Source organism: Bos indicus x Bos taurus, chromosome 2, assembly GCF_003369695.1.
Source record: "Bos indicus x Bos taurus breed Angus x Brahman F1 hybrid chromosome 2, Bos_hybrid_MaternalHap_v2.0, whole genome shotgun sequence".
In the NCBI taxonomy this organism is placed as follows: domain Eukaryota; kingdom Metazoa; phylum Chordata; class Mammalia; order Artiodactyla; family Bovidae; genus Bos; species Bos indicus x Bos taurus.
The window spans coordinates 17,830,562-17,852,987 of record NC_040077.1 but is presented as its reverse complement, the minus strand read 5'-3'; the positions used below and the strand labels follow the sequence as shown (position 1 = coordinate 17,852,987).

Below are 22,426 nucleotides of genomic sequence, written 5' to 3'. Positions count from 1 at the left end.
CATAAATGCTGGAGAGGATGTGGAGAAAAGAGAGTTCTCCTACACTGTTGGTGAGAATGTAAGGTGGTGCAGCTACTGTGGAAAACAGGATGGAGGTACCTCAGAAAACTAAAGACAGAATTACCATATCATCCAGCAATCCCATTCCTCGGCATATATCCAGACAAAACTCTAATTTAAAAAGGTGCACACACCCCTATGTACACAGCAGCACCATTCACAATAGCAAAGACACGGAAATAGCAAAGAAATGGAAACAACCTAAGTGTCCATCAACAGAGGAGTGGATAAAGAAGACGTGCTACATATGTATACAACAGAAGAAGAATCAGCTATTTTAAAAAAAGAGTGAAATAATGCCATCTGAAACAACATGGATGGACCTAGAAACTTTGCCATACTAAATGAAATAAATCAGAAAGAGAAAGACAAATACCATACAATATCACTTGCATGTGGAATCTAAAATATGATGCAAATGAACTTATCTATGAAACAGAAAGAGACTCACAGATACAGAGAACAGACTTGTGGTTGCCACGGTAGGGGGAAGTTAGAGGAGAGATGGATTGGGAGGGGGTTTATCAGATGTAAGCTATTACACAGAGAACAAATAAACAATAAGGTACTCCTGTATATAGGAAACTATATTCCCTATCCTATGATAAACCATAATGGAAATGATACATGTATATATATGTATAACTGAATCACTTTGTTGTGCAGCAGAAATTAACACAGCATTGTAAATCAACTATACTTCAATTAAAAAAAGTTACTAAATAAACACATATTTCATACGGAATGTCCCTCCTTCTTTTGGTTTTCCTATGACAGCTTAGCTCTTTCTTTCCACCTCTTCCTGAAACTGGAGTGCTTATTTTCCTTTTCACAGTGACTTTGATCCAAAAATAGTCTAAGAATCTCCTCTAAGGCCATTCTGAGAGCCCCTGTTTGAATACTTTTTCCTGAAACAGTGCTTTCCTGGGAAAGAATTTGATACTTTATTCATGTTAAGAATAACTTCATAGGATAGCAAGCACATTTGTTAATCTGAGGGTCATGCAGAGGGCAGGCAACTTTTCAATGACTTCTTTGGGCAGCCTATGCAACAGGCTAAGGAGAAAAATTTGGGTAAAACTCCAGGCTCATCCCCTCACTCCATACTCCCCCTAGGAAGGAACTGACTTATGAAGCTGTGGGTTTGGAAGAAGAGACTGGGCATGGTCAGCTCTGTCTCTCTGAGGCTCTCTCTTTTGGATATGCCTTCCACCAAGTGGGTGCATCCACATTAGTTCTAAGGCATGAAAACCTCTGTTTGGGAAGCCTGTGCTGTTCAGCTGTGCACCCAAGTGACTGGGAAGCCAAGTCTGTCTTATCAGAGATGAAATTTGGGGAAACCCACTAGGAACGTCCCACCCCTGACTTCCAATCCAGCTTAACTGGTTATATATATATACATACATATGTGTATATATACTGTATATATCTACACATATACACATATGTATATATACACACACACACAGTATATATATACATATGTATATATGTATATACATACATATACATATATATACATACATATATAATATACATAATGGTGGAATCATCATCTCTTTGATCTATATGCTATGTTTTTATGAAAGTGACTTTATTAGTAATTCTTTTGTTTTTATAAGAATCATACAGGACTACTGAATTGCAGTTTTGATTCTCAGAATTCTCCAAGTTAGGCTTCAACAGTACGTGAATTGAGAACTTCATGTTCAAGCTGGATTTAGAAAAGGCAGAGAAACCAGAGTTCAAATCGCCAACATCCACTGGATCATAGAAAATGCAAGAGAATTCCAGAAAAAAACATCTACTTCTGCTTCATTGACTACACAAAAGCCTTTGACTGTGTGGATCACAATAAACTGTGGAAAATTCTTAAAGAGATGGGAATACCAGACTACATTACTTGCCTTCTGAAAAACCTGCATGCAGGTCAAGAAGCAACAGTTAGAACTGGACATGGAACAACAGACTGGTTCCAAACGGGTAAAGGAGTATATCAAGGCTGTATATTGTCATACAGCTTATTTAACTTATATGCAGAGTACATCATGTGAAATGCCAGTCTGGATGAATCACAATTGGAATCAAGACTGCAGGGAGAAATATCAATAACCTTAGATATGCAGATAATACCACCCTTATGGCAGAAAGAGAAGAGGAACTAAAGAGCCTTTTGATGAAAGTGAAAGAGGAGAGTGAAAAACCTGGCTTAAAACTCAACATTCAAAAAACTAAGATCATGGCATCTGGTCACATCACTTCATGACAAATAGATGGGGAAATGATGGAAACAGTGAGAGACTATTTTCTTGGGCTCCAAAATCACTGCAGATGGTGACTGCAGCCATGAAATTAAAAGATGCTTGCTCCTTGGGAGAAAAGCTGTGACAAGCCTAGACAGCATATTAAAAAGCAGAGACATTACTTTGCCAACAATGGTCTCCCTAGTCAAAGCTATAGTTTTTCCAGTAGTATGTATGGATGTGGGAGTTGGACCATAAAGATGGTTGAATGCCAAAGAATTGATGCTTTTGAACTGTGGTGTTGGAGAAGACTTCTTGAGAGTTCCTTGGACTGCAAGGAGATCAGTCAATTCTAAAGGAAATCAATCCTGAATATTCATTGGAAGGACTGATGCTGAAGCTTAAGCTCTAATACTTTGGCCACCTGATGCAAAGAACTAATTCACTGGAAAAGACCCTGATATTGGGAAAGGTAGAAGGCAGGAGGACAAGGGGACAACAGAGGATGAGATGGTTGGATGGCATCACTGACACAATGGACATGAGTTTGAGCAAGCTCTGGGAGTTGGTGATAGATAGGGAAGCCTGGTATGCTGCAGTCCATGGGGTTACAAAGAGTTGGACGTGACTGAGTGACTGAACTCAACTGAACTATTGATGAAAGTGTTGAACACTGCAGAGTTTAGTACAAAGCTGTCTCCTCAGGACAAGGCAAACTGTCTTCCAGGTTGATACTGATGAAATACTTAACACTCTTGGATACAACTATAACCTGACTGAATGCCCGTTCAGTTCACATTTCTCCACTTACCTTAAGAGAGTTATTGTGAATGTGTTAATTAAGTGACTTCCTGAAATCACAATAAATTTTGTCTATGGCACAAACCTAGAATTTTCTATTAAATAATCATCTCAGAAAGCAAAATAAGGTGAGTTTAACACAAATTTTTCTGCATAAATTATGTTAGCTTTTGGCACTTCTATCTTTATTCTCAAATCGAAATAAGCTTTCAGTTTTAAAGTCATTATGCAATTTTATAAAAATCCATTTTAGAACTCAATAAGCTATTGTCTCCTGGGTCTACTAGTTTTCCTTTATAAAAATGGTTTTCAAACATTCACATATACCAGCTATTTTTAACATTTATCCACCATAAAGCCATGTTTTGCCATTAGTAGCAAAGAAAAGTGAAAGTGTAGTTGCTCAGTCATGTCCAACTCTTCGAAATCCTGTGGACTCTAGCCCACCAGGCTCCTCTGCCAGTGGAGTTCTTCAGGCAAGAATACTGGAGTGGGTTGCCATTCCCTTTTCCAGGGGATCTTCCCAACCCAGGGATCAAACCTGAGTTTCTGGAATTGTGGGCAAATTCTTTACTACCTAAGCCAGCAGGGACCCACTGCCATTAATAGAAAGAGGTAGATAAATCCATGTATCTCAGCAAAGACAGGGTATATTTGCATTAATCTGATGAGCTCTGGCAAAGTCGCTGGGAAACTCTGATTTACTGCATCAAAACATAGCTCATTCTCAATTTTGTCTTTGTTGATTCCGTTTTTGCTCATCTTCTAAATATATGAATGATTGTGATCTTGTCTTTAAGTTCTCTAATTTTCTCTCTATACTCTTCCCCTCAAAGATCTCACCACACTTTCATATCTAATGAGCAATTAACTTTTACTTAATCCTCAATCTATAGCCTCATATGTTATCTCTGTCAGGATTTCTGAACTTTCATTTTCACTGATGGACATTATCACTTGACTTTATAATCACTACCATGTGGCACCCCACTCCAGTACTCTTGCCTGGAAAATCCCATGGACGGAGGAGCCTGGTAGGCTGCAGCCCATGGGGTCGCTAAGAGTCAGACATGACTGAGCGACTTCACTTTCACTTTTCATTTTCCTGCATCGGAGAAAAAAATGGCAGCCTGCTCCAGTCTTCTTGCCTGGAGAATCCCAGGGATGGTGGAGCCTGGTGGGCTGCCGTCTCTGGGGTCGCACAGAGTCGGACACGACTGAAGCGACTTAGCAGCAGCAGCAGCAGCAGCAGCAGGAGCTCACCTTAGGGAATAACCACCGCTGATCAGTTAGCAGTACATTGGGCACTGCATTTACTGAATGGCCCAATTTCACCAGCTGTATTTTTGTAGTCAGAAAAATGAGAAGCGCTTTACTATCTCCAGGAAAGAAATCCTGTGATGAATACATTCTTGTAATAGTTTGGTGGAATTGTTCTTTCTGACTCAAATAATGTTTTGGAGAAAAATAACATTGTGTAAGGGTATTAGAATTGAATGCAGTGACTTTCAGATAAGGTTTTTATTTGGTGCTTCTGGGTATCTTCCCACATGGCATTTTAGGAACTCATTACATTGGACTTATAACGCAAATGATAGAGACAATAAGAGGGTAAATATGATTGAACTGTTTAACAGAGAAAATTAACTGCCACCCTTTCACTTTGCCAGTTGTGCCAGAATGCATATGCGAAATGAGGTCAATGAAAGATCTTGACAGTTGTAATCATGGATTTTCATTTTTATCCTAAATAGCTGATGATCTATCATGTCTTTTAATTTATATTAAAATAAAAATGATTTCTCAATGAAAATAAATCTCAGTGAAAAATAAAAGGAATCTGTTCCTTTGATTTTTTTTCCAAGAAATGCAAGAAAAGGCATTTTTACCAAGTATAAATGAGTGTGTTTCAGTAGCAATAGCTTTTGTTTCTAATTTTAGCAGATATATGTTGTTGACAATGTAGAATCTAAAAAAAATCATATGATGTTGAATTTAGTATCTCTTGCAACTTAGTTAAGAAAATGTGATGCATCTAATGTTATTCTTTATTATTTCGACTAGTTGGTCTCAGTCAAAGTTGATTTTGCTCCTGTGGGGACATTGATAATTTCCATAGACAATTTTTGGTTGTCACAAATAGTTGGAGAGTGGGTACTGCTGGCATCTAGCCCACAGAGCCCAGGGATGCTCTTAAACACCCTACAATGCACCCGGACAGCTCCCACAACAAAGAATTCTTAGGCTCAAAATGTCAATAGTACTGAGGTTGAGAAAACCTGATTTAGACAACCAGAGTAACCAAAGATCATCTGATACAAGACTGAAGTCCAGCTAAGGTTTGGCAGCTGTCCTTTGCCTCAGAGAGGAGTCAGGATTTAAATGCTACAAGGCCATCCCACTAAAAAAAAGTCAGTTTACTTAATATGGTACTTGCTGCCTGGTGGTTGTATTATTGCATGAGACCTTGACATAGATTTAACCTGCATGAAAGGACCTAAAAGGAAGTTCTAAACACCATATTTAGTTTAAGAAAAGATGTCTTTCTCCATTAGATGATGGCAATAAGTAGGGAGATTTTTCAGACTCTTGTGCCACAAAAGGTATATTTTATTTTATTTGGGAGCAATTGAGAATAATGTTGACTCTGCTTGTCCCTTCAGTTCCTTGGGAAAGAGACAAACACTGGGAGCAAACTTGGCAATGCATAAAATCAAGAGCTAATTATAGTCCAGGAGCTATGAATAGACCGTGAACAACTTATACTGAAACTCCATAATGATGCGATTTAAATAATGCTTTTGAAATGCATTTGCATTTTGTGAGTATTTGCAGTTTTTGCTACATGCTTAATTTATATGCAATGCATAGACTTTAAAATAATTTAACATTTCTATAAATACTTTAGTGTTTATCTTTCAGCTGCATTCTATGTTTTAGTACATATTCCTAGAAATATCATGTTAGAAGTAGATTCTATGGGAATGAGATACAATCTAATTTCACGTATTAAGGATTTCCAATGGGTAGTGTAAAACAACAAAATCATAGCTTGGTGGTATGATACAGAGGGAGAAGTAAAATTTGAAGTTGGGATTGAAAGGTCAACAAGAAAGGCAGTTAAGGATGGGAGAAACAAAAGTTTGGGGCAATAGTGTGGTGTTTGACTGACTGTCCCAATGCCACTGTGAAATGCTATGGTTCCAGTATTCAATGGGAGAGACTCTGAGGTAAAAGCGCAGGTGAGAGAAGAAAGACTAAGTAATGAGTAGAAAAGAAGGGGAAAGGACATTCACTTGCATCCACACTGGACGATTCAGAAAGATAATAAGGCTTCAATTCATTGTTTTTCAATGCACAATGATGCTAAACGAAAGTAGTGAAAGTAACAAATATCTGAGGATACACGGATTTCTTTACCTTATTGCTTCCATCATTGAATATTGTCTGCTTATTTCTCGCTGGTTCTTTTAGTAGGTCAATGCAATCATCATGGAAGTCTTCCAAATTCAGATTCAACTTTAAAACATCTCCCTGCTGTACAAAGTGAAGATTAGTGAGAACCTGGGCCAGTAAAGTTGGCAGTCTTTCAGCAAATGTATCCCACAAGAGGCTAGCATACTCCCATGAAGTGATTTACACAGTTATTTCAAGGTTTCACTCCCCTTTCTACCTCCTCTGCTGATAAAAGTTCACTGCCAATTAAAACTGGTTGTTCAAAGATCCAGTAGGAAGAAAGTTCTTGTTATAAGAGGGGAATACCAGATACCTTACCTGCCTCCTGAGAAACCTGTATGCAGGTCAAGAAGCAACAGTTAGAACTGGACATGGAACAACAGACTGGTTCCAAATAGGAAAAGGAGGACATCAAAGCTGTATATTGTCACCCTGTTTATTTAACTTACATGCAGAGTACCTCATTGGAAACACTGGGCTGGAGGAAGCACAAGCTGGAATCAAGATGGCCAGGAGAAATATCAACAACCTCAGATATGCAGATGATACCATTCTAATGGCAGAAAGTGAAGAGAAACTAAAGAGCCTCTTGATGAAAGTGAAAGAGGAGAGTGAAAAACCTGGCTTAAAACTCAACATTAAAAAAACTAAGATCATGGGATCCGGTCCCATTCATGGCAAATAGATGGGGAAACAGTGGAAACAGCAACAGATATTATTTTCTTGGACTCCAGAATCACTGTGGACAGTGACTGCAGCCATGAAATTAAAAGACACTTGCTCCTTGGAAGAAAAGCTATGACCAACCTAGACAGCATATTAAAAAGCAGAGACATCATTTTGCCGACAAAGGTCCATTTAGTCAAAGCTATGATTTTTCCAGTAGTCATGTATGGATGTGAGAGCTGAACTATAAAGAAGGCTGAGCACCAAAAAATTGATGCTTTTGAACTGTGGTGCTGGAGAAGAATCCAGAGAGTCCCTTGAACTGCAAGATCAAACTACTAAATCTTAAAAGAAATCAACCCTGAATATTCTTTGGAAGGACTGATGCTGAAGCTGAAGCACCAATACTTTGGCCACCTAATGTGAAGAGCCAATTCACTGGAAAAGACCCTGATGCTGGCAGAGATTGAGGGAAAGATGAGAAGCAGGTGGCAGAGGGTGAAATGGTTGGGTGGCATCACTGACTCAATGGACATGAGTTTGAGTGAACTCCAGGAGATAGTGAAGGACAGGGAATCCTGGTGTGCTATAGTTCACAGTGTTAAAAAGAGAGGGATGTGACTTAGCTACTGAACAAGATTATGGCAACAGAAGATACTCTATACCACCTGGAACATGGGTATTAGGCCTTAAAGAAACAGGCATACTTCTCAAAGTGTACATGTTACATCAACTCAAAGGATTTGGGCAGACATTTACTGGGGAGATTCAGCTCTTACTTCCAACTCTAAAACTTACACTGGTTTATGTTATTTGATAAATTACTCTGCTTTGGTATATGCTCTATACCTAATTCCAAAGTGGAATGCAAATTAGTACAACCACTATGGAGAAGAGTATGGAGAGGTCTTAAAAAACTAAAAATAGAAATATCAATTGATCCAGCAATCCCACTCCTGGGCATATAACCTAAGAAAACCATAATTCAAAAAGATACATGCACCCCAACATTCACTGGCATTTACAATAGCCAAGACATGGAAGCAACCTAAATGGCCCCTGACAAATGAATGGATAAATAAGATGTGGTGCATATATGCAGTGGAATGTTAGCCACAAAAAGAATGAAATAATGCCATTTGCAGCAACATGGATGAAGCTAGAGATTAGCATACTAAGTGGAGTAAACCAGACAGAGAAAGACACATATCATACGATATCATTTATATGTGGAATATGAAAAAAATTATACAAATGAACTTATTTACAAAACAGAAAGAGGTTTACAAATATGCAAAGCAAACTTATGGTTACCAAAGGAGAAAGGGTAGCGGGGGCTATAAATTAGAAGGTTGGGATTAACATATATACATTACTACACATAAAATCAATAACTAACAAGGACCTGCTGTATAGCACAGGGAACTCTACTCAATAGTTTGTAACAACCTATAAGGAAAAAGAATCTGAAAAGGAATACGTGTGTGTGTGTGTGTGTGTGTGTGTATCTGAATCACTGTGCCACCTGAAAATAACATGATTTTGTAAATCAACTATACTTTAATAAAAAATACAATAAAGTGACAGTTGTGGAAGGAATACTAGATTTTTAATTATAACTAAGATCCTACTCCAGATCCACCACTACTGAGTGTGTCCTCATATAAAGCATTTTTACCCTCTCTGATTTTTTAAACAAAGAAAACAACAACTAAACATTACCATCACAAGGTTATTTGGAAAACACTGAGGTAATATTTATGAAAATTCTCTGTAAATATAAAAATTCTACACAAAGAGAAAGGATTATTATCACTATTTTAACCTTGACAGGGATTTCCAGGCCTGCTTTTTTTCATGAACTCCTGCAAAAGAGAGCCATAGAGTCAACCTTAAAAACAAAACCCAGACATTTATGCTGTCATAGAAACATGTGTAAAGTGTTAACATCCTTTGGCAGCATTTTCTTCAGGCTGTAACTCCTAAGGGCAACGCTGATGCCTGTTTCTCTTGCCATAGAAGCTCTTCCTCATTTCTATATCCACCCAAATCAAACTTTTTTGAGCTACTGAATGATTTTTTTTTTCCTGTACCAATCCTTTGGGTGTTTACAATAAATGCCAAAACCTTTATGGACAACCCGTTTTAGGCAAAGCATATTGTTAAATGTTGTGTGGGATGCTGAACTGAACAGGGTTTCCTCATTATAATCTAGGAGAGTGGCTGGATGATCATGGTAGATATATGCGATGATTATGGTAGGAAGGAGCACTGGTGCAGATCAAAGAGGGAGTGACACAGCTAAGGAAGGAATTGTGCAGGAGGTGATACTTGGGTTTGGCCTTGAGAGAGCAATTTAGATAAGCGAGATGAAAGGTCATGTATGTGTGAAGTACAATAGTCCACCTTTATGCTTTATGTGTAGAAGATACATTCCAAGACCCACAGTGGATGCCTGAAACTGCAGAAAATACTACGTACATGTTATTACATCTTTCTTCCAGTAAATACATATCCATGATAAAGTTTAATTTATAAATTAGGTAGCTGCTGCCGCTGTTTCTAAGTCACTTCATCGTGTCCAACTCTGTGCGACCCCATGGATGGCAGCCCACCAGGCTCCCCCGTCCCTAGGATTCTCCAAGCAAGAACACTGGAGTGGGTTGCCATTTCCTTCTCCAATGCATAAAAGTGAAAAGTGAAAGTGAAGTCGCTCAGTCGTGTCTGACTCTTAGCGACCCCATGGACTGCAGCCCACGAGGCTCCTCTGTCCATGGGATTCTCCAGGCAAGAGTACTGGAGTGGGGTGCCATTGCCTTCTCTGAAATTAGGTAGGGTAAGTGATTGATAACAAGATAATAAAATATAACAAGTATAGCAATATATTGTAATAAAAGTTATGTGAATATGGCTTCTCGTAATTTAAAACATAAAAAATATTTACTTTTGGAGTTTTTCATTTAATATTTTCTGATTGAGGTTGACTTTAGGTACCCAAAACTGAGGAAAGCAAAATTGTGGATATGAGGGATGACTATAAAATTTAGAGGCAGACCTGGGAGTGTGGGGTAGGAGATCGATGAGGTAGGAACCAACAATGAGTGGAGAAACACAATGGTTTGGAAAGACAGTCAGTTCCAGAACATTGGAAAACCTTGAGTCTGAACTTCATTTGGCAAGCAAAGAAGAGTTTGAAGGGAGGTGTTTTGAATTTAAAAACGACACTAGCAGTATCATCTAGCAGGAGTCAATAAGTAGGGGGCCCCTTACTAGCAAAAGAGAATCCAGTGGAAGGTTGGGAATGAGAAAGAGAGGGTACAACTCTGACTCCAGTGGGTGTGGGAGGAAGGGGTAAAGTGGAAGGAGGCAGAGAGTGGAAACAGCTTTCAGGAAGAATAACATGAAGACGAAAAGCTGGAAAGGGGTATCTCTTTAAGAGAGCATATGTTTTAAGTGGAGCTCACTTGGAGATGTACAACATAAATGGGAAAGATGCTGTAGACGGCAGCAAAGAGTGAAAAAGAGCAATGATTTTTTTGGGCTGTGTTTCAAAAGTCAGGAGAAGAGACACATCCTCAGGGGTTGGGGTAAAGGTGAGGAGGAAGTGAAAAATGTTGAAAAAGTATAAAATGTAAGGTGCATTCATACATTACTGGTGGCATTATAATCACAAAACATTTATGGAAAGCAAAGAATTTTTGTGTAGGTAATAATACAAAAGAAAGAAAAAAGTTTCATGTACAAAGATGTTCACTATAGTGTTATTTAAAATGGTAAAAATGGAAAAATCTAGATTCTCAACCAAAGGAAAAAAAAACAATTTGATTGGATGCCCACTGAATTAAAAGCTTAGCAAACTATTTTGAACAGAATGTTACTCAAATATCTGACATGGAAATTCATACAGAAAAAATACTTGCTGAAAATAAAGATAATTCTGCTCCAAACTGCAAGAACACCATTATGTCTCCATACCAACAGAAATCCCAACAATAATCATGGGTGTCTTCACATTCAGTACTCAGGGCTATCCTGTGATTAGCTTCCTCTATTTCCTGCATTTTATGAATCAGGAAATGGAGACTCGGGGTCATTAAGAAATATACCCTTAATAGATTAAATCCCCATTCACGAATACAATAATTTGGAGAGCTGGTATTCCTAGGCGGCTGTGTTTTACCCTAGAGTCTGTGCTCTTAATTACCTCACCACTGTTTCAATCCTAAATAACTGGTTCTTTCAGTCAGTTATGAAAAGAGCACTAATGAAACCAGCTTGGAAACGACAAAGACAAAAAAATACATATGTGTGAATACATACATAGGTAGGTATGTATGTATGTATATACATACATTTCTCTATTTTAACTGGATTTTACCTAGACAAATCATAAACATATTTCCTATTTTTACCATCAATTTTATTATTCCATGAAAGATGCTAATGGTTAGTTCAATATTTCCATGAAGCTAAATGTTCAATGACTATAATACCTGAAGATTAGTTTTATTCTCTCTGGGGCCACAATTTGCAAGAGAATAAAATAACTTATGTTCATTATTTATGAATGAAAACATAAGGATACTGAATGAGCAACTTAACAACAATACGGACTTTGATTTTAATGGCACACATTTATCCATTAGGAGACGATCCATGAAAATGTAAATGAGACACCTGACTTGTGCTTAACCCTCATTCTCAGAAACATTTTTCTCTACAGTGATGGGAAAGAAACAGAATTAACTATTAAAAACAACCAAGTAATTATGTTAGAAAGCTGTGAAACAAATGTGCACATCATGTCCCTTGAGAATTTGCATTAGAACATCTTTGCATCAGAAGACACTTGATCCAGACATTTTAATTTATATCTTTTAAACATACATATTCTGGTAAGAAGAAATTACCTTCAGCTTTTCTTCAAGCTCTGTGAGAGAGCTACATAATTCAGTGACAGATTCAAGAACTTCTTTGTGTTTGGCCACTATTTTCTCAGCATATTTCTGCCCTTCTTCAAAACCTGGGGAGAAGAAGGGTTAAAACCATTTTTAAAGGTCAAATCCTTAGCAGAAAAAAAAATCCCAGGCTAAATCCCATAAATTAATCCCATTAATTTATCCCAGTGTCTGACACTGGGCCTATAGATAATAAGCACTTACTAAATACTTGTTGAATAGACAAAAGTATCATTGGAAAACCCAAGTATTCTAGAAAAATGGTTACATTTGCTGTACCATGTCCCAATTAATATTCATAAAGCTCCACTCTAACCTCTTTTCTCCTTTTCAAAACATTCAGCTGTTCTTCACTACTTAGAAAGCATACAGTCAAGGCCCTCTGTGATATGGTTTCGACCTGCCTCTCTCAAAAATATATCTCCCTAATTCCTTCACATACTTAATATCTGACCAAACTGAACTAGCAACTTTTCTCTCAAAATCCCCACAGCCACTGACTATTCTTTCCTGTATGGGGAAAGAGTACGCATACCCCTGTCTCTGTGGGGATAAATCCTACTCACTCTTCAAGGTCTACCTCCAATGTCAAGATCTTTGTGGAAATATTCTTCATCTTTCCCAACTGGATTTTCCTCTCCCTACTGGAGTAATAATACAAGTATCTATTGTGTAGTGAGTGCATCTTATTTGCCTGTGGCTAGGCACTTTATACGGAGAAGGCAATGGCACCCCACTCCAGTACTCTTGCTTGGAAAATCCCATGGATGGAGGAGCCTGTTAGGCTGCAATCCATGGGGTCGCTAAGAGTCGGACACGACTGAGCGACTTCACTTTCACTTTTCACTTTCATGCATTGGAGAAGGAAATGGCAACCCACTCCAGTGTTCTTGCCTGGAGAATCCCAGGGACAGGGGAGCCTGGTGGGCTGCCGTCTATGGGGTCGCACAGAGTCGGACACGACTGAAGTGACTTAGCATAGCATAGCATAGGCACTTTATATGCATTAGCTAACAAAACCTTCCTCTAGAAGGTTCTACTGCATTGTCCAAATGAGGAATCCCAGGCTCAAAAGAGCTCTTCAGGTAACCCAGACAATAATTGAAAGAGCAGAGATTTAACTGGACTACTGGACTCCACAGCTCAGACTAAAATGGTATTGTACATTGTTATAGACTGAATTGTGTCCCACCTGCTGTTGCTGCTGCTGCTGCTAAGTCACTTCAGTTGTGTCCGACTCTGCGTGAACCCATAGACAGCAGTCCACCAGGCTCCCCTGTCCCTGGGATTCTCCAGGCAAGAACACTGGAGTGGATTGTCATTTGCTTCTCCAATGCATGAAAGTGAAAAGTGAAAGTGAAGTCGCTCAGTCGTGTCCAACTCTCAGTGACCCCACGGACTGCAGCCCACCAGGCTCCTCCATCCATGGGATTCTCCAGGCAAGAGTACCGGAGTGGGGTGTCCCACCTAAAATTCATATATTGAAAACTCAACCTCCAATATCTCAGAATGTAACATTATTTGGAGATGAGGTCTTTAAAGGGAGATAAAGTTAAAAATTGGCATCACGAGGGTGGGGTGCCAATTCATTATGATTGGTGTTCTTAAGAGAAGATCAGAGAACCTGGGGTGCTTGTGCACAGATGCCTATGTGAAGAGGGAGCAAGAAAAGAGAAGCCTTGGTAAAAACCAACTCATTGAGTCCCTTGATCTTAGATTTCCAGCCTCTGGAACTTTGAAGAAATTAGTTTTTGTGATTTAAGCTACCCAGTATACGGTATTTTGTTATGGCAGTTCTAGCAAACACACATTTTAGACCTTTGTCACTGCATTTACCATATTGTGACTTCTAGGCACAGACTGTGGATTCCTGAATGACGGAAATGGGTTGTATAGGTCTTTATATCAATCACAGCTCCATAGTATCGCCTAATGGCAGAAAGTGAAGAGGAACTAAAGAACCTCTTGATAAAGGTGAAAGAGGAGAGTGAAAAAGCTGGCTTAAAACTCAACATTCAAAAAACTAAGATCATGGCATCCAGTCTCATCACTTCATGGTAAATTGATGGGGAAAAATGGAAACAGTGGCAAACTTTATTTTCTTGGGCTCCAAAATCACTGCAGACAGTGACTGCAGCCTTGAAATTAAAAGACGCTTGCTCCTTGGAAGAAAAGCTGTGACAAACCTAGACAGAATATCAAAAAGCGGAGACATCACTTTGCTGACAAGGTCTGTATAGTGAAAGCTATGGTTTTTCAGTAGTCATGTACGGATGTGAGAGTTGGACCATAAAGAAGGCTGAGCATCAAAGAACTGAAGCTTTTGAACTGTGGTGCTGGAGAAGACTCTTGAGAGTCCATTTGGACAGAAAGGAGATAAAATCAGTCAGTCCTAAAGGAAATCAACCCTGAATATTCATTGGCAGGACTGTTGCTAAAGCTGAAGCTGAAGCTCCAATACTTTGGCCACCTGATGTGAAGAGCCAATTCACTGGTAGTTTTCTTTAATTTTTCAATTCATATTTTATTATTTTTATGTATTTACCATTTCCTTTGGAAAATCATTACTAATTCATTCTCATTAATTTAGTATTAGCTAATGCAATAGATGCAATAGCCACATTTTTATGGCTATCCATGGAGAGTGAGTGCTTCATGTAACAAGAGAGACTATCCCTCTGGCAGCAGCTGTGGGCAGCCAAATGAAGCATCGTTGCTCCATCTTTTGGGGCTAGGTTTGCCCGGTCACTAGGAATTACTCTTGTTAATTACCTTGTAGTTAGCAGTGTCAAGGAATTCATGAAATTATTCTTCTTGCACCCTCAAGGACTGTCACCCTTGAACAGGCATTTTAAATGGGGACCTTCTTCACATGGAAAGGCTTTTCAGACCAACAGTCATGGAGAAGAGGAAAGCACAATCTGTGAGATGATGATTTGAATTCTCCCATTTATTCCACAGGGCTTCCCAGGTGGCTCAATGGTAAAGAATCTGCCTGCAGTGCAGGAGACACCAGAGACATGGGTTTGATCCCTGCACTGGGAAGATCCCCTGGAGGAGGAAATGGCAATCCACTCCAGTATTTTTGCCTGGAGAATCCCATGGGCAGAGGAGCCTGGTGGGCTACAGTTCATAGGGTTGCAAAGAGTCAGACTGAGCACACACATACTATTTATTCCACAAATGAGAGGAAGACAAGGGAAGACCTTCCAGCCCTTTCTTATATCCACAAACCTTAATCCTCATAGAAACATGAGGACTGTAGACCTCAGTCTTAGCTTTCTACCTACTTCAAGGACTATGGGAGTTGTGTATAGTTTTGAGGACTCACTGCAATCGAAATTAGATTTCATTTTTGTCTACATAAGCTGAGTACTATTCTGGTTTTAATGGGGGAGAAAGGGAAGAGAGAAGGAGGGCTTACAAATGGTCATTAAAAATCCACATGCTTTCATCTCCTGCAGCCAGGAGTTCCTGCCTCTATTCCCTATTATTCACTTTTGCTCTTAACTTGAACCTTTTCCCAGAATAGGCTGGCGTAGTAAGGACCCTAAGGGCTTGCCATGCTCTGCTGTCTGCTAGGTTCACTAGAAATTCGTCCAGTGGTGAATCAATGGGTATCTTAACAGAGACTTCACCATATAAGCGCTGAGCGAGGTCACTGATCTCCTGGATCCTTTCTTCTTGCTGAGGCACTGAGGGTGTGATAAACTTTTTGAACTGCTGGTGGAGGATCTCCACTGCTTCCTTGGTCTTGCACTCTGTGGAATACTTTCCAACTCTTACGACTGTGGCACTTGCATCTTCATACCAAAAGTGACACTAAATTAAAATGGGAGAAATCACAGATTAAAGACATGCTATCCTCCCAAATTTCTTCATTTTGCCCACTGAGGTAATTAATGTGAACTCTTTTTAAGTCCTAAGAAATGAAACATCACAGCATGATCATATACTTTTGCACTTGGAAATTAGAGTCAGATAAGAAAGTATGGAAATCAATTTAATTTTTCTGTTTTCTTAGGTTTCCCTGAAATATAATTCCTAAGAGAAAAGTTGCAGACTTACAAGAACAGGCATTCTAAAAAAAACCATATGGCACTAAAAAGATTCCAAATATCAGCTAAAGTAAGAAAAAGCTCAAACACACAAAATTCAGCCTATTTAATTGAAATCATTAACAATATATGGATAAAGTATTGCCCAAATAACACCCCAACAAATAAATTCTTTTAGGAATAAGATTTAGTCTGTAGATGGAGGAAATATCATTTGAAGAATAGCATTTGACCTTTTCTTGATAGAAAATAGTCATATTTTCAAAGCATAGTGGAGAATTGAGATAGTTTCTCACTAAAAATAAATAACTATGATGAAAGAAATGTGTCTGACCAAGGCCAGAAGCACTTATGCTGAGTGAGAAATAGAAACACATGACTGGTAGGAGTTGGCTTTAAATAAGTGCCATAGAAGTACAGCAAACCTATACATCAGATATGGAAGAATGATTATTTCAATCCCCCTAATGTGGCATTAAATCTAAAAGCTCTATTGCACTAGTGGGAAAGAGAGATGTTTTGTAACTCAGAATTATGGGCTACAAAAAATGCTCAAGAACTTCAAGTGTAGAGTTTCTTCACTATGAAGTGCGCAAATAATGACTTTAACTTGCCAAATTTCATATAATTTATGTATACTTTGCCATTTATCCTCTTGATAAAAACGAAATCATACCAATAAGAATTTTTATACATGAAAAATCCAATTAGCAACGTTCTCTCTAAACATTCTCAAATTCTGTGAAATAAGTCATTATTGATTATTTTAGCAGATATCCAACAGTTAATATAATTAACTCCATGATGATTAAACACCTTGAGTTGACGAGGTTGTGGAGAAATGAGAATTTCTCGTATGTTGCTGGTAAGAAGAGTTAAATTAGTAAAATCTTTCCAAAGAGCAAGTGGACAATACAATCAAAACCATGTAACATGTATCCCTTTGGTACAGCAATTCTGCATGAGGAAATTATCCTAAGGATATAATCATGAAAAGGAGCATGATGCACAAATTTAATGACAGTAATAGCTAATGCAGTGTTGTTCTAAGCAACAGAGAAATTTTTTTAAAAATTACAATACAGATAACATGACAACAAGAAGAGAATACCTCTTCTATCAACTCCTGGAGATGCTCGGTCAGGTCCAAATTCTTCCTGTAATCTGTTACAACTTTGTCAAATTCATCCACATGCTTCTGCAAATCCCTCATGGCTTCCAAAAGGATATTCACTTTATTATTTGGATAATTTAAGAAAGAAGTTTTATTCTCAACTTTTTCCATTTTCCTTTTCAAAGCCTGGGCAAAAAAAAAAAAAAAATTTAATGACAGTCAGTTTTTATTTACTCAGCTAGTTAGTAATTAAATATTGAGGGAGAAACTTTGAAAAACTTTTACAGCTTCCTTCATTTAATATGTTAAAATCATAATTATTAAAACACATTTTGGAAAGAATAGGTTTCCTTTCAGATAGTTTACTGACTCAGCATTCAGCAAATATAGAGAAAATTTACTCTATACCAGGATCTATTCCATAGTTTGAGAATGCTATGATTTTTTTAAAAAGAAAAAGACCATAAAATCAAATATTTTATTGTACTCAGCTCACTGTCTTCTGAGAAAGCAATCAAATTAGCCAGCATAAGCAATAATCAGGAAAGGTATTAGGGCCTGCAGCAACAGTGGAAGAAGCTTCTGATATAGGTGGATGCAAGGAAAGAAAAAGGGATGTATAGGAGGTGTGTGTGTGTGTGTGTGTGTGTGTGTGTAGCAGGGAGAACGGGAGCAATGAGGCTGGATAGGTTTGGCAGAGATCATTCTAGAGCTGCTTCAAGAGATAAATCAATAAATTATGTATTTTATGTGAAGCACCCAATTGTTATAAAAACTAAAACTATCTTTTCAGTTCTAATGGTATAAAAAAAGCCTAAGGGTTAGGCATTTAGAATTGAAATGCAAAATAATTTTGCAATAATTGTAGCACACACACACACACACACAAGTATCTTCTCATTACCTGTAGTTTTTCAGCATATATATCCACTTGTTGAATTTGATATTTGAGAGCTTTTAGATTTCGAGCTTTTTCATTTTTCTTAGTGTAATTAAACTTCAAATTGTTGAATTTCTTTTTTATTTCTTTGAATGATTCTTTGAGCTACAGTTCAACAAAAAGAAACCGGTGATTTCCTTAAAATGAGAACATTGATATTCATTTGCAGTGAATCAAGATGTCTGTACTTCAAAATCTTTACAACCTTTGAAATGTATTCAGAGTGATTTTAAATAGAAAGCAAGTCTGCTAAGTGAATATATAATGTGAATTTAAACATATTCCCCAAGTGTAGGTAATTATAAATTGTTCTCAGTATTTTTTGTCTTGTAATTTATAATTAGGATTACAGTTATAGAACATCCTTTGGCCTTCAAACAAGAATGATTTTAATATGTGATAGATTTTTAACAACTCTAATTTTCTTATTTGTATTTATTTGACACTATTTTACAACTCATTCTAGTCTCTCTGTGCTAATATTTGTCTCAGATCCTTCCATATCCAGTGCTCTTACAGTTATCATGAATAAACTTATTAAGTCTCCCAGGAGCTGTTCATGTTGCAGAGGTCAGTGGTGTGTTAATATTTAGCCCAATGAGGACATTAATGAGGTGGAAAAGGAGACCCAGTATGAGAGTCAGTAGGAAAAGGGCTGTATTTGTTCAAATCCAATTAAAAACTATTTTTCACGGACAGTTTCCAGAAGAGATTTACTTCTTAGATATAAATCATTAACTTCAGAGAGCCTTCAGAAATGGAATGTAAAGTGACAGTTGTTGCCTAGGGTGGCGACGCTAACTTGTGCATGAACAGAGTACGGGGCTGTACACTGAAAACAGGGCATAGATGATGACTCTCTTAAAAACAAACAGTTCAGCTCTATTGGTGAAGCAAAATTCTAAGCAGTCTAGTTCAATTAACTACACTGCTTTCTGGGCCCTTCTCCAGATTCAAGAAGGATAAACACATTGACAGGAAACTCACTCCATAATGTCAGCAAAGAGAAGTACAGAGAAAATATAAAGCATCTCAGATTATATGGGAGCATTTAACAGCCAAGAATGAACAATGTCATGGTTGATAAATTTGAGCTATGGCAAGAAGTCAGGAAAACATTAAAATTCTTTTCAGTGACAGCAAGTAAATTATTTGGGAGGGAATAAAGGTTGTGCACATGCTGGATTTTAGGTTTAAAATGCAGAAAAACTATCTGCCCGAGAAAATGCTCATCTTCTCAATTCTTATTTCAAATTCTGCATATTATAAAGACAAAATTTTGATACTTAACACTTTCTGAAAACTGCTGCTGCTGCTAAGTCGCATCAGTTGTGTCTGACTGTGCGACCCCATAGACGGCAGCCCACCAGGCTCCTCCGTCCATGGGATTTTCCAGGCAAGAACACTGGAGTGGGTTGCTATTGCCTTCTCCACTTTCTGAAAAGAACAATCAATAAAGCCCTAATTGCATACATGGAAATTATTATACTGATTCAATTTTTGCATTTGCTATACCTATACTTCATCAGTGTTATTTATATGATAAATAAAAGTGTTGAGCACTAGCTTTAAGTTACAAGCACAGAGACCACATAAAATATTCCAATTGATAAATCAATAATATTACAAAGGTGTGGAAAGAATTATAACTTCAAAATTTGAAAACTATTCCTCCATTAGAACTCAGAAAAATATTTAAAAGATAATATTCAGCTGATATGTTTACAAAATAAACAATTAATATTTAAATTTTTTGACAGTGGATGTGTTAAAATGTGTGTGTTTGATATTAGTGGGAAAGCACAAATGAGGACAATTTTATGAGGTTAAGATATGAAGAGATAGTAGAACAACAATGTGAACGCCCTAAAATCACTTATATGTACTCCTAAAAGGGTTAAGATGGTAAACTTTATGTTATGTGTCATTCACTACAGTTAAAAATATAATTTTTATTTGTAATAACAATAAATAAAGTAAAAAGAAAGGAAAAATATGTACAGTCACTAACATGTATCCATCAGAAAAAAAAATTTTATATTCTTTTTTTCCCATGACTGTACCATAACATATATTATAGACTTCAGTCTGGACAAAGGAAGAGGGACTCTGTCATCAACCTGATAACCACTGAGTTATGCCCACTTGTTTAAATGGGAAAAAAAATCAACATCTATTTGAAAACTGTGATAAATGAAGAAAAGCTGAGGCTTAACCTTTTAATTCTAAGTGATGACATTTAAAGTTTACCTTGGATTAAGAAGTTTGAGGCTGATAAATGATAAGTGCAATTTTGTTTCTGTTTGCCTTAGAATGTATGTACTTTCACTGAAGATGATTTATAAGGCCAAAGAATGTTCATGGTGAAATGGGATCAGTTTCTTTCTGACATATGATCTCCTTTGACAAACTTGCTGGCCCTTCTCTCTTTTGGTCCCACTGGAAATCCATTTAAATCCTGAACCTTTCCCAGCTCAAATTCAGGACTATTGCAGATACAAGTTGAAGGCAGCAAGCATGAATTACCTTCAGCAACCAGATTTTCAGAAAAAAATCTAGCCATGTCTAATTTTCTTACCTGCGCATTCTAATATGAAAAGTTAACTTCCCATCTAATACCCATATAACTTGTTTATATATATATTTTTTAAAAAAACTGAATGCCATGGTTGCTCGGCTATGGTATCATTGTTCATGCATGCAGCTGTTTTAAACTTTAGTTAGCTGATCAACAATGGGGAATGGTGGAGATGGCCAAGACAACTGCTCAACCAGAGCACAGAAAGAAGGAAAACCACCCAAACCTTGGGGCAAGGATAAGTTTACCCTATTCAAAATCTTTAAATGTTGTTATAATTTGTATTGATAAAATTTATGAAAGTCTTAAGAAAATCAGGGGAAAGATCCTTTTTCAAATGCACAGTGTGATTTTCCTATCTTTCCACTTATCCAGCTCCTCCATAGTTGCTGTAGAATATAGCTGTAATTAGGAAAAAAATCATTAAGACTTAAAACTGCAGTTCTTTTGAAACTAACATAATGAGCATCTTCACCAAATTTCCCAGGGAGCAGAAAACTTCTCTCAGGGTTAGACATAAACAAAACTTCTTAGGGAAGAAGCAAAAGGGAACAAAATGGGGAACAAAGAGGCTGGCTTGCTATTTTAGTCTTGACGAAGCTGGCTGAGGCTACTTTGGCACAAGGATGCATTATTTGTGAGTCTGTTGTTGGCAAGGCCACTTTATGTGCCGGACATGGGACATTTTAAAACTAAGACAATGTCTTTAAAACAAAAGCCTTTCATTAGAACGATGGCACATGACTAGCCAGAAGCAAAAATACAAAACAAGTAGTTCATTTCTCTTAATGTCCATTTCATGAGCTTTATTTTTTGCCCACCATTTTTGCCTACTCCAGAAAAAAAAAAAAAAGTTTTCTGATGCTCATTTTCAGTAACAGAAAGAAGGCTCTAATGTTATAACACCCCAGGGATGCTTCATTTGAAATGAAGTGGCCCCAAACTCCTAATTTAACCCGAGTGACTAGCTACAATTATTAATGGTAACTTTAACTTTAGTTCTGGAGAGATTTCAGGACCAGACTTTCTTGGCCTCCTCCTGTTCAGCAACCACATGACTGTCTTCCTGCGCTTACGACCAGTCTTGCAGAAGCAGAAAGTGGGGCAGCTTGGAAAGAGGAGACAAGTGCTCCATTTTACATTTGCAGGTGGCAGCGTTTCTCAGTAACAGCTATTCATCCACGCTGCAAGTTTTGTGTGCTCACAATATACTTACATTTGATTTTCTGAACATGATAACCATGATTTGAAAAGTTCAGCTTTTTATCTTCTACAGTAAGAAGAGTAGTTTTGCAGCTGTGAAACACCAAACTTCCAACAGATTTTAACCCAATGGAATGGACATTTCAGAACAAATTGTAGTCTTTTCTATCCTCTTATAAATGCCAACTAAATGGACTCACATTGGGGCCTAGTGATGAGCAGTTGTGATTGTGAAGGCCCTTGGGCTTTAAGTTGCCCAAACTATTAGTTTCCTAAGGACTGTTGTGTTTTGTGGCTTGGCAGACAGTAGTCATATAGTAATATTAGTTGAATGATGATAATTTAGTTT

The 22,426-nt window shown here is 37.6% G+C and overlaps 1 protein-coding gene across 4 annotated transcripts in view; it reads right to left on the bottom strand.

Moving 5' to 3' along the window:
• Positions 1-22,426, bottom strand: part of CCDC141 (coiled-coil domain containing 141) — a 224,979-nt gene that overhangs the window by 11,925 nt on the left and 190,628 nt on the right. For 3 of the 4 annotated variants that reach the window (XM_027556434.1, XM_027556425.1, XM_027556455.1), the window contains 5 exons: positions 18,261-18,401; positions 17,354-17,542; positions 15,823-16,006; positions 12,137-12,249; positions 6,525-6,641 (listed from right to left, as the gene is read on the bottom strand). In XM_027556434.1, the coding sequence (XP_027412235.1) occupies positions 6,525-6,641; positions 12,137-12,249; positions 15,823-16,006; positions 17,354-17,542; positions 18,261-18,401 (744 nt within the window). The remainder of the gene's footprint in view (positions 1-6,524; positions 6,642-12,136; positions 12,250-15,822; positions 16,007-17,353; positions 17,543-18,260; positions 18,402-22,426) is intronic. The other variant, XM_027556444.1, reaches the window with a different exon arrangement.